The sequence below is a fragment of the Macaca fascicularis genome, chromosome 12, assembly GCF_037993035.2.
Source record: "Macaca fascicularis isolate 582-1 chromosome 12, T2T-MFA8v1.1".
Taxonomy (NCBI): domain Eukaryota; kingdom Metazoa; phylum Chordata; class Mammalia; order Primates; family Cercopithecidae; genus Macaca; species Macaca fascicularis.
This window is the reverse complement of record NC_088386.1, coordinates 61,634,607-61,648,306: the sequence shown is the minus strand read 5'-3', so window position 1 is coordinate 61,648,306 and position 13,700 is coordinate 61,634,607. Positions and strand designations below refer to the sequence as shown.

At 34.1% G+C, this 13,700-nt stretch overlaps 1 protein-coding gene across 8 annotated transcripts in view; it reads left to right on the top strand.

The window, feature by feature from the left end:
* SCN1A (sodium voltage-gated channel alpha subunit 1) overlaps positions 1–13,700 on the top strand; it is a 143,065-nt gene that overhangs the window by 43,871 nt on the left and 85,494 nt on the right. For all 8 annotated transcript variants that reach the window (XR_012421179.1, XR_012421178.1, XM_074009381.1 and 5 more), the window contains exons 2-4: positions 3,937–4,029; positions 4,561–4,746; positions 8,081–8,393. Coding sequence is in view for 6 of the 8 variants with exons in the window: in XM_074009381.1 (XP_073865482.1) it covers positions 8,130–8,393 (264 nt within the window). In the remaining 2 variants the exon portion in view is untranslated. The remainder of the gene's footprint in view (positions 1–3,936; positions 4,030–4,560; positions 4,747–8,080; positions 8,394–13,700) is intronic.

Sequence of the window (13,700 nt, the reverse complement as noted above, 5' to 3'; positions counted from 1 at the left end):
CTCTTAAAATAACTCACTCAACCTTTCAGAAGTTCAGAGGTCAAGGTAAACTAGGTTTTGTCTGCCTGAAACCCTGTATTATAGACTTACACTATTCCACATCAACAACAAAACACTATCATATTAAGGACTACATATATTCTTGTCTGTGAATAAACCATAAAAGCTGCACTTTATATTCAGTTCACTAATCAATTGGTTAGTAATTTTTTTCCTGTAAATCACTTCTAGGGTCAGATAAGGCATAAAATAATAGCAATTATTCTAATAGATCATAACCATAGCAGTGGAAACTGGGAGGAGAAAATGAGAGAATTGTCTCAGCAGGTTTAGGGAGAGGCAGGGGAGTGAGGAGGGGGAATTTCTTTTAGGCTTTAAAAACAACATGGAATTTAAGGACATTATTGAACCAAAAAAAGCCTCAAGACATTATCTCAGTTACGGTATTCCTCACATAAATACACAATGGCATCAGAGTGTGAAGTTGTGGATGTTGGGTGTCTCTCGGTGATGGGAAACATTAAATTTCATTCATCTTTCTCAGGTTCCAAACAAAGAAAAATTAGTCAGAGGACTAACACAGATATCACCTTTTTATCTCACAGAAGTTTGTGTGGAGAGTATAGCTTTGTGTGAAAGTCCAAAAGTCCATTAACCAAACAGATCTAACCACAGAGGCCCAAGTAGTCACAGACAGAGCTGCTCCCCAAATGAAGAAACTGCATGATGATTAACTTATAAAAGGCCAGTTTCTTCAGGTACAAAGCATTTATAAGGTTGCCTTTACAGTTAAGACTTCTGTGTGAAATGCCACAGGGAAAATGAAATACTTCATTATGAGCTATCGTAGATATTTCTGTTTGACTAGAGAAAAGCAGATGCCCAAGGGAGTTTAATTCTAAGACTTCATGGGTTAGGATCGCTTTAAATAAAGCTCCTCCATCTGTACCTTGAGGGTCACCAAAGCCATATGGTTTACCAGTCCCAGTCACCTCAGTATAAACATCTTTTGGCTGTGATAAACGCCTACTCAAGTCCAGAATGTAATATATGTGTCCTCTTCTATGGGAAAGAGAGATATATAATGCCCAGAAGCAAAAACCTCATCCAGTACTAAAACATTTATTATAAGTAATAAATTAGTAAAGTCTTAGAAATGATACTGAATATTATCAGTATTAACTGTCTGGTCTTGTAAAGTCTCCCAAGAATGTACAGTGTTCCTAATCTGTAATTATAATGCTATAGATTTATCTCCCTCTTTTTCTTTCAGTTAGATATTATCAGATTATATCTTTATTTACTATTTGTACATTCTAACAAATTTTTCCTTATTATTCTTTTGTCCACGTTATTTGATATTGGTCATGTTATTGCTATTACTTTACTATTTCTTTCCACTCAAAATTTCCACTTCATTTTCTTACAGTCTTTTTTATTTTCCCATGATGTCTCACTTCCATTTCATTTTCTTTTGGATTCTTTTTTCCCTGTCTTCTTTAGGGTTCTTATCTAATTGAATTCCACTTTTAATGCGTTTTTCTTGTCTTCCAAAGAATCATCCTTCTTCCAGTTTTCTATTGCCTACTACTCTACTTATTCCCAACATTTTTAAAAATTCCTTCAGATTTGAAGTTTGCTAACATGTACTTTGTTACTTTTTCTTCCTAGCTATGGTTTCTTAGTTCTCTTCTTAATTTTATTTTGTCCAAATGCATAACCATAGTCATCTTGAAAAGGCCTCTCTCTTTGAAATCTTCTCTTGTTAGGAAAGTTTCATTGTCTTATCTCTTTTGAAAGAAGCAAGGTCTCCTCTATGTAACCAAATATTTAAATGCTGGTGTTTATGTAAAGAGAAAGCTGTAAGGCAAAACTGCAGATTCTGTGAGGTTACTACCCCATATCTAGTGGCATGTATTTTCATAAATTAGGAGAATTAAGTCTTCTGTTATAAATTTTTAGAATAAAGAGGTAAAATCTCCTTTGTAAGTGTAAATGGAAAATTCATGATTTATTTCTGTATTTTAATAGAATAAGTACAGATTTCAAATGTAATTTAGAACATTTTCCATAATATTACTGAAAAATATTAATATTGAATGATATTTGACAGTTTTTAGGTATTTCATAATTAACCTTATGCGATTTTTAATGGGTTTTATTCTTATAATTATTGTAACATAATTTATTTTTAGGTAGCATTTGAATAGAAGATCTACTTAGAGTTAAAAAAATACTTTTTCTAGTATCAGTATGCTCTCATTATAATATAGGTTATATTGCTCACATATGAATATAATTCCTGTATCTTAAGTAATTTATAATTATATATAATACATTTGAACTGATCATATTTGTCAGTGTAGAATTCATGTCTTCCACTTTCTTGGTTGTTTATTTCTCCAGTAAATGATAGCCAGTGACCAGGGAGATTTTCTTTAGAGAGCTCTTCTCAAATGCAGTATTTCTAGACAATAGGAAGGCTTTTAGTAACTGTTTCTGTCCTTTCACACAACTTCATGGACAATAACACCAAGTGTGACACTCTATTTGAAAGACGGTGAAAGTGGGCAAAGGATATGAACAGACAATTCTCAAAAGAAGACATGCATACAGCCAACAGACACATGAAAAAATGCTCATCATCACTGGCCATCAGAGAAATGCAAATCAAAACGACTATGAGATACCATCTCACACCAGTTAGAATGGCAATCATTAAAAAGTCAGGAAACAACAGGTGCTAGAGAAGATGTGGAGAAATAGGAACACTTTTACACTGTTGGTGGGATTGTAAACTAGTTCAACCATTGTGGAAAACAGTATGGTGATTCCTCAAGGATCTAGAACTAGAAATACTATTTGACCCAGCCATCCCATTACTGGGTATACACCCAAAGGATTATAAACCAGGCTGCTATAAGGACACATGCACACGTGTTTTTTATTTTTATTTTTACTTTTCCATATGAAGTTTCAAGTAGATTTCTCTAGTTATATGAATTTTGTGATTATTTTTCAAAGGCTGCATTTAATTTATTAATTTAGGGAAAATTATATCTTTATGGATATAGCATACCTATCTAATAATAGGATATACCTTTCCATCCATTTATATTTACTTTTGGGATTTATTCAAAGCTTTTACAAATGCTTACATTATATCTGGGAACATTTCTTCCATTGTATTTTTTCTCTTTGAAATACACTAGTTTTATAGTAGTTTTAGGTTCACAGCAAAATTAAGCCAAAATACAGAGTTTCCCCTTTCTCTACACACACAGAGCCTCCCCCCACTATCAATATCTTGCACCAGAGTAGCACATAGGTATTACTGTAAAAATAATCTATTTAGAAGAGAAAAATACAATGGAAGAATTTTTCCCTAAGTTAATAAATTAAATGCAGTTCAAATATACCTATATCGTATATAGGTATATTTTAACATATGTGCTATGTTATATGTGTTAGAATCAAAGTTCTCTTTGATTCAAGAGCTGTTTTAAAGAAAGTGTTTAGATATTGTATATAGTTACAATTGATGAACCCACATTGATGTATCATAATCACCCAAAGTCCATAGTTTACATTAGAATTCAATCTTGGTATTGCACATTCTATGGGTTTGTACAAATGTATAATGACATGTGTCCATTATTATAGTGTCATGCAAAGTATTTTCACTGCCCTGGCAATCACTGATCTTTGTATTGTCTCCATAGTTTCGTCTTTTCCATAATGTCATATAGTTGGAATCATACTGTATGTCCATTTTAGATTGCGTCTTTCAATTAGTAATATGTATTTAAAGTTTCTCTATGTCTTTTAATGGCTTGATAGCTCTTTTCCTTTAATGCTGAGTAATATTCCATTGTCTGGATGTACCACATGTTATTTATCCATTCCCCTACTGAAGGACATCTTGGTTGCTTCCAGGTTTGGGCAATTATGAATAAAGCTGCTGTATACATCCGTGTGCAGGATTTTGTGTGGACATAAGTTTTCAACTCCTTTGGGTTAAATCCTAAGGTATGCAATTGCTGGATCATATGGTAAGAGTATGTTTGGTTTTTAAGAAACTGCTAAACTGTCTTCCAACTTGCTGTACCATTTTGCTTGCCCACCAGCAATAAATGTGAGCTTCTATTGCTCCATATCCTCATCAGCATTTAATGTTGTCAGTGTTTTGGACTTCGACCATTCTAATGAGTATGTAGTGGTATCTTATTGTTTTAATTTGCATTTCAGTAATGACATATGATGTGGGGCATCTTCTTCTCATATGCTTATTTGCCATCTGTGTGTCTTCTTTGGTGGTGTCTGTTCAGGTCTTTGGCCCATTTTTTATTCAGATTGTTCATTTTCTTATTGTTGAGATTTAATAATGTATTGTATGTTTGGGATAACAGTCCTTTACCAGACATGTCTTTTACAAATATTTTTTCCCAGCATGTGGCTTGCCTTCTTATTCTCTTGATAGTATCCTTCACAGAGCAAAAATTTTTCATTTTAATGATGTCTAGTTTGTCAATTCTTTTTTTTCATGGATCATACCTTTAGTGTTATATCTAAAAAGTCATCACCTGAGTTCTGGTTCCAAAATGGCAGTGAAGAAGCAAGCTGGCACAACTCCTCCTCACCATCACTGCTAGAAAACCAAAAACATATATATGGCACTGAGATTATCACCAGAAATACTCCAGAACTCAAATATGAAGATGAGACATTTCCAAGAAAAACAGAGAGGTAAAAAGTTATCAACAAATTTAGAGTCAACTAGGTTTTCTCCAATATTATCTTCTAGTAGATTTTTAGTTCTGCATTTTACATTTAGATTTGTGATCCATTTTGAATTAATTTTTGTGAAAGGTGTAAGGTCTGTATGTCTAGGTTCTTTTTTTTTTTTTTTTTTTTTTGCATTTGGATGTCTAGTTATTCCAGCAATACTTGTTGAAAAGACTATCTTTTCTTCATTTTATTACCTTGCTTCTTTATTAAAGATCAGTGGGCTATAATTATGTGGGCCTTCTTCCACACTCACTATCCTATTTCATTGATCCATTTATCTGCTCTTTTGTCAGTACCACACTGTATTGATTACTGCAGCTTTATAGTAAGTCTTAAAGTTGGGTTAGTGTCAGTCCTCCGACATTGTTCTTCTTCAACATTGTGTTGGCTCTTTCGGGTTTTTTTGCCTCTCCATATAAACTTTAAAATCAGTTTATCAATATCCACAAAATAACTGCTGGGATTTTGACAGAGATTGAATTAAACCTTTAGTTCAAGTTGGGAAGAACTGGTGTCTTTGATATATTGAATACTCCTATCCAAAGACATGACTATCTCTGCGTTTATTTAGTTATTCTTTGATCTCTACCTCACTCCATATAGAAAATAAATTCCAAATAGATAAAATATTTAAACTTATAACATTAAACCATCAAAATACTAAAAATACAAGAAGAAAAGGTGATATATATGCATGTATGTATATGTATATATTTTATATCCTTTTTCCTACCCCTTACTGCCCATCCCTCTGGATGCCTTTCTAAGCATTATGCAGTATCCAGAAGCCAAATAAGAATTAGATAATCACATAAAAATTTTAACATTTTTAATTAAATCATTTAAAATCTGTAGCACAAAACACCATAAAGTCAAAAAACATATATTTTTAAAAAGACCACACATCAAAAAATCAAGTGGCTAATATTTTGTCTTAAAAATGCTATAGATTGAAAAAATAAAAGGAAAAAATGGGCTGTTCCTTAAATAAGCAGTTGCAGGAAAGAAAATAAAAAATAATTCTTAAGTATAAGAAAAATATGTTCCACTTTTCTCATAGTAAGACAAATGCAAATTGAAATTATAATATGCTCTCATCTTTGTCCCTGTCAGGCTGGAAATATCAAAAATATGATAACACATTATATTGGTGAAGATGAATAGGCACTCTGTTACATTGCTGTCAGGAGAATAAGTTCATACAAACTCCATAGAGAGTAGTTTTGCAGTAACTATCATAATTAAATATTCATTCTTTGCAAAGTCAAGTCTACCTTTAAAAATTAATTTTATAAATATATCCACATTTATTTGAAAGCATGTGTGTAAAAATGTATTACTTGCAACTTTATTCAATATTAGCTAAAGATTGGAAACAACCCAAATACATTCAGGGAATTGGTTAAATAAATTATGGCACATAACATGCAATGGAAACCCAAGTAGCCAGTAATAGGTATGAGTCAAATCTATAAAAATTAAGACAAATGAACTCTAATATACATTTTAAGTAAAAAACGCTGGTGTAAAACAGTTTGTATAATAAGATTCCATTTGTATATGTATTTTACAATAGAATATGTATACATACACTCATGTTCTAGCACATACCTATTACATACCTGGAAAAATATATGGAAGATAGGTAGCAGTGGTTGCCTCTAGGAAGGGGAATTGGGCCTGGGAAAACAAGGTAAAAAGGAGACATTATACTGCATTTTCTTGTAGATGTTTGCATTTATATCATTTACATATATTTTCTATCAAAAAGCTAGTTAAAAACAAAAATTATATATATACATCAGAATATTTTATTTCTCTTTTGACAAAAGTTACTATATTTGTTATCCTTAAATTTTATTTGCAAAAAATAAATGTTAGTATTTTCCTGATGCCTTATAGGGGAACCAGAGTTTGTAGACAGAACATTCAGTCTTCATTGATTAACAGGCAACCTATTCTTGCAGGTACTAAATAACTGCAGGTAAAGTTGTAAGAACCTCTGAAAACTTCACTTAATAGACTAAGGGTACATATTTAAACTTGAGTCCTCCCTTCTTCTGATCATCCACTCTGAAAAATATGGTTTTAAACCTCACAGCAATGAGAATCTCCTTGAAATTTGAGGTCTCTGTCCCTCACAAAATAATTATGACTGCAATTTTCTTATTGCAGTTTATATACACCAAAGCTGTAATTAACTGTACCATAGCTTGCTGACCTTAATGAGTTAATGCAGTCTCCAAATAAAATTCATGGCCAAGTGGCAGCTTAGGCTCTGGAATGTTTTGGCGCGGTAATATCTGTGAAATCTGAGCTCATATTAAATATGCCTTAAAACAATACATCTGGGATTTGGCGTCTGGAATCAGATCAGGTCTGACTCTGCTGTATGAGGTTGATGGTTTTGCCTCAGGCCTTCATAATATGGTTAGCACTATAGGACTATAGAATCAGCAAGAATTTCATTATTGCTCCAGTGAAGAAAAACACTTCAGTTTCTATTGAGTTTATGGCACCCTGACTTCTTTCTGATCATTTTTCTTGAAACAGGAGAATCCTGCTGTCTCCTGCACTTACAGCTATCTTCTTCCACCCCCACCTCCATCTAGTAATTTCTTTGCAGCCTAGCTTTTCTCTCCTTCTTACTCACATAAATGACATTTGTCCAACCGTGGACTGTCTTTATCTTTATATGTTCAAGTAAGCCAACCATGCATGGCTAATGAAGTGAACAGGACATAGTTCCAGTTATCTCAAATCTTAGAAGAGGTTAAAGCCCCGTCAGGACAGCAGTAACTATTTGATTGGTCATTAAGGTTGGTCACTGCAAACTATCCTGGCTAGCTTGGCCAGGAATCACTTGTCAGACCTAGAGGGTTAGATTTTATGTCCTCTCAGAAACAATTCCTTTTCCCCTCATCCTTGTTAAATGAGCTATCCTTTGTCTTTATAGGCACAGTCTCCATCTTCTCGCTGTGTCACAGACTGAATAACTCATTAGGACATGGTGGTAATTAGCCTAATGTACTTTGATTAAGGCCATATTTGAACCACTTTTAAAACTCATGGCACAGTTCCTCTATCAGTAAAACACAATAATTAATAAATATGGGATGCTTAACTAAACTCAACACAGAAACCATTTGTGTTAAAAATTTTTCTTTAGAAATCACCTTTCAATTTAAGGAGAAAGCAAAATTTAAATCCTCTAGCTCCTGTTTCATGACAAGAATTTATGTTAACATCTCTTAGTCCTCTCTTTAAAATATCTGTATTCCTTTTATTTTAGGAATTTCATATGCAGAATAAATGGTAATTAAAATGTGCAGGATGACAAGATGGAGCAAACAGTGCTTGTACCACCAGGACCTGACAGCTTCAACTTCTTCACCAGAGAATCTCTTGCGGCTATTGAAAGACGCATTGCAGAAGAAAAGGCTAAGAATCCCAAACCAGACAAAAAAGATGACGATGAAAATGGCCCAAAGCCAAATAGTGACTTGGAAGCTGGAAAGAACCTTCCATTTATTTATGGAGACATTCCTCCAGAGATGGTGTCAGAGCCCCTGGAGGACCTGGACCCCTACTATATCAATAAGAAAGTGAGTGTTTTTTATCAGGCGTATTTTGCTGCTAATTGCTTGCTTCATTCCTTGGACTGTTGTAGCACCAACACATGCTGAATTAGCACAAAATCTTAAGTATCCTTCTGTTTAAGAAATGAAACACATTTGTGGGTGGTTTATGCATATACATGAGAAATGAATTGATTATATCATAACACACGGAACTGTCCCAAATGCACCATGACAAATAAAAAGAGGCCGGGTGTGGTGGCTCAAGCCTGTAATCCCAGCACTTTAAGGGGCTGAGGCAGGTGGATCATGAGGTCAGGAAATTCAGACCATCCCGGTCAACATGGTGAAACCCCTTCTCTACTAAAATACAAAAACTTAGCTGGGCGTGGTGGCACGCGCCTGTTATCCCAGCCACTCGGGAGGCTGAGGCAGGGGAATCGCTTGTTGAACAGCGAAGGCGGAGGTTGCAGTGAGCCGAGGTGGCGCCACTACACTACAGCCTGGAGACAGAACAAGACTCTGTCAAAAAAAAAAGAAAAGAAAAGAAAAGAAATGAAAAGAAGGAAGGAAGGAAGGAAGGAAGGAAGGGAGGAAGGGAGGAAGGGAGGAAGGGAGGAAGGGAGGAAGGGAGGGAGGGAGGGAGGAAGGGAATGGGCAGCTAATTTAATAAATTGACAGATTCTCTCCACAAATTAGATTTACTGTACAATTTTTTGTACTTTCTGTACTTGGAAATACTTGGAAATCTCAAAATCATGAGTTATAAAGACTACAGAAAATATGAATACTAATTTTTCATGCAAACAAATTTGATGCCACAAGGGTTTGAAATTCCTATGTCATGTTATAAACAACAAATCAATTAATTTCCTGAAGAAATTTTTTTACCTGTAAATTAACATTTTTACATAAACTAGAATTTTACAAGTTATTTAATATTTTGGTATTAATGTATTAATATTGGCAAGAATAACAAAAATGTCATAACCTGAAAAACCTATAAACAATATTTGAATGCGTGCTCTTTTTATATCCATGCTTGAAATGAATACCTTATATTAAGCATCCAACCGTTCATTATGACTGTCGTTTCAGCAAACCAAAAAGAAAAGCATAAAAAGTTTTAAAAAGATTATTGCATTGATTTTAAATTAAATGTATGACGTTAGGTGATTTGTAATATTTTCTTCTTTTTCACCTGGCACAATGCATTTGTGACTCTTAGTGGAAAGACAGGGCACAAAGATTGTAATTAAATAATTTTTTTTGTTGGACCTGGACCTTAAAATGCCCCCTAAACTTTTAGGTACTGTTTCTGGCCCAGTTCTGTGTGAAGTTAGTCCTTGTCAAATGCATGCAAAAGTTTGGCATTTGTAATATGTGAATTTGAGGCAGTTTTATAAATCACTTCTGATTGACAGCTACAGTTTCAGAGGCAAGAGCTTCACAAAAGGTTGACTAGCCTTAGGTTCAGATTTTTTTTAACTTTTCAGGATATAATCAGTTTAAGTATAATATATTTTCCCTTTTTAAAAACTGGTCTATTCATTTTACAGTAGAGGAAGGAATGGATTATTTTCCATGTATTTCATTTTCTTCTAACTTTGCTTTTGAACACCATATTGTCAAATCTTAGTTAGTAAGAGATTATTAATCTCCTAACTGCCATTTAAGTTATAAGAAAAGTTGCACTTTATTATTTAATCAGCTCTTTGGAAATTAATATATCTGAAAAGCCAAAGTCCAAATTAAGCAAACTACGAGAACTTTATTTGCATAAGAAAAGTAAAAATGCAGATAATCCAATTGCTTAAACATTTTAATTCATTTAAAATGACTTCAGTATTGAAGTGAAGACTCTGATGTGTTCCAGGCAGAAATTCATTCACAGCGTAGAGTGTACTACTGTGTTTATAGCCATTGGATACTTCCAGTTTATTCAGAGGCTGCTCTTGGGATGTGTTAGTGGTCTCCATCCTCAACAGACCTTTCGCTACCCCTAGACACCCCGTCTTCACCTCTTTGGTGGCAATCACTATCTAAAAGTTATTAAAGCCACCCAGCATCTATCCCTTAATCAAACAGGGAAGAAATTTAGTATCACTGCTCCTAGGCTGGGTCTTTATTTGTAAAACAAAAAATGAATGTTTTGAGAAAGACCAAATTCATGCATGTTGACAAAGGTAGACATTCTTCATCTGGAAACCAGAACGTCCAATCAATCTTTTTTTTTTAATTAAAGAACTTTCAGACTGATAAAAGTGATTGTCTCAAGGGGATGTCTCCAAATAAAATGGTCCATAATTGGTCTATAATGAATTATATATAGCAAAGGATATAAAGACAGATGTAAATCAAAATTGTGCAAACATTTTCAAAATACTCAAAAGAAACATCTTAAAACTGAGGGTGAAAGGCCAACTCTGATGAAGTGACAGCCAGATTCTTGTGTTGAGGAAACCCTTATAAACTTTGTTAGGCTCACATCTAAACTTGCTCTTAACATCTTCTGTCCTTATCTTCAAATGCACATGGTATGAGGAAAGAAAAGCATTTTGGCATTTTGGAACAAATCAGTGTGCAAGTAGAACAACCTGATAAGAGAAATATTGTTATCAGGAAAGTGTTTTCCCCAAGGTAAGGTATATTCATGGCTTTTACATTGAGCTGACACCAAGCAAATCTTCAAATGTAAGTCATTCAACAGCAATGCACATCAAGCTTTTTGCAGGGCTGAAATCCTTAAAAACTAACATGGTGTGCTTAGAACACATGATGGAGTTATGTGTTTGAAATTTTCTTCTTTTGTGTTTTGATGTCTTAAGACTTTTATAAGTTGCCTGTATGCTTTTTTCTGTCTTTAATTTTCTTTTCTAATTGGATTATTTCAGTATAGAAGAATATTCTTAAACTCTGAATTAATTTGCTCTAAGTAAAGTTGGAATGCTTAGCAAAATCTGAACCTTTTTAAAAAATGAATACTTCTTTCAATATTCAAAGACTAATTTTATTTTAGTGACTGGGTTACCAGAGATTGGCTGGGTGATCTTCATTAAAACAATGCAGTACATATATACAGTACCCTTGACACAGCTAAATGGTCAAATAGTGGAAATGTCACCAGGGAAAATGTTTATTAGGATGAGATTTTCCACTAATGCTGGTATTGGGGGTGTGGATTAGGTTGGCCTGAGTAAAATGGTATATGCAGTTAGACTAGTGATTTCCTTAAAGTTGGACTCTAGTACAATAGTTAATGTGTCTTTGCATCAGTATACAAAGACTCTGGTTTTTTTCTCAACAATATAGAATAAACAAAACAAGCCAACTGTAAAAATATTTACAGAATCAATTCCTTATGTTATATTTTACATTAAAGTGCAGTAGTGTACATGCAAAGAATTTTTGTGAATAAAAACAACACAACCACCACACTGAAGCTCTCTGTAATCTTTTACACAGGCAATGTCAGTGAGCTTATAAAAATGTCACTGCTGAGGGTGTATTTTCCAATGGCATATGCCCACATATTTTTATCCTCTTTGTCCCAGTTTAAGATGTACAAATTATATAATGTTCAAATATTCTACTAAAATTGTTGAAGTAGTTTAATCCATGTTCAGTAATATTGTAGTAGTAACTAAAGAAATAGTAGCAACCATCTCATGAACATTCCTGATGCATAGAAGCGTTAGAAGGTTTTTAGATCCTCAGATGTTTTAAGCCTTCATAATTCCAGGTTAAAAACTCAGGGGAAAAAATGCTATCATAATATGGTGACAGTATTTTTCATATCATGTTAGCTCTGACTTAGTGATCTTTAGAACATGATTCCACATTGGGTTCCCTTTGTTTGTTTATTTGCTTTAGCTGTGTAGCAAGGCACATTTTAGCTTGTGAACACACCTTTTTTTCCCTCATGGAACTTTTTTTCACAGTTTCCTTTCATAGCTTGGGCTGATTTTGTACCATTTGGCTCTACATTCAAATTCTTTACCCATTCTTTATTACAGAAAATGTCTTTCTTCTCATGTTCTTGTTAAAATTACAGATGACTCATTATTATCATGGAAGAAAATATCATTTTAACAATGTGACAGTTTACTGGAAATAGAATGAGATATTTTAGATCTGTAGTAAAAATGGATGTTTGTTAATTATGAAGTGCAGAAATGTATTCATTTTTAAACAGTCTTATGGATCATTTCAAAGTAACTTATTCTCTCTTTCTGTCAGCTGTTCTAAAAAGATGCACACTCTCTTTTTGTTGGGCTGCATGAGAAGTCATATATGAATTTGTGATTTCAAATTCATGTTTGGTATATGACTGCCATGGGAGTTTTTAGTTGTTAAACTGGGTGGAGAGAGTTTGTTTTGTTTTTAATTGAGATGATGGAGTTTTCCTTGCAAAAGTAATTAATGGGAAATCAGAAAAGTGGATGATTATTAAAAACTTATAATTCCATGAATTGTCATATGGGCAGTCCCCAGTGTGTAGTTGTTCTTTACTTATCATCAGCTCCTCTAAAACTTCAAGTCACCCAGATTCTCCCTTACATCCACAACCCTGTAGTTGACTTCCCAATCTTTCTCCTCCCTAGGCACTGCTTCTTCCTTGTGCTTCTTTTTCCTTTGTCACCTCCCTGTCTCTGTCTCAGAAACAGTCCCAGGATGGTGATGTTGATAAATAAAATGATGGTTGGCATTTTTAGAGTATCTGCCATATCAATAGGAGATCCTTCAATTGAAAGTGACCAAAACCCAACAGAAACAACTTTTGGGGAAAAATAAAGGAAATGTGTCTAGCGAATCTGGTTTTAATATCAAAACACCCAGTACCTCAAACGATATCATGAGGGTAGTCCTTTTTCATGGTTACCTCTGCTTTCAACTATGCTGGCTTCATTTACAGGCTGGCTCTTCCACAAATGGCAGAAATAGCCACCAGTGGTGCTAAACTAACATCCTACAGCCTTGTAACTACTATCTTCTGCTCACTAAAACAAGAAACAAAAAAGAAAAAAGGCTCACGTTTTCTTCAAAAGCTCTATCAGTTGTCCTAGAATTGATTCTAGTTAGGTCACATGGCCTCCTCTGAAACACTCACTTTGGTCAGTGGTATGTGATGGTCTCCTTGGTATGGGATGGTCTCTGTCACATACTAACATGTGTTGCCAAGGGGTGGGTCAGCTCCACCAAGCAACATGGGAAGACAGTGGGGATGAGGTTTACTCCAAAAGGAAGAGAAGAGGAACTGTTAGAAAAGGTGTCCTAAGTGGACAAAAAAAAGAAGAAGAAAGCTATGTACTCTACATGCTATATATAATATCA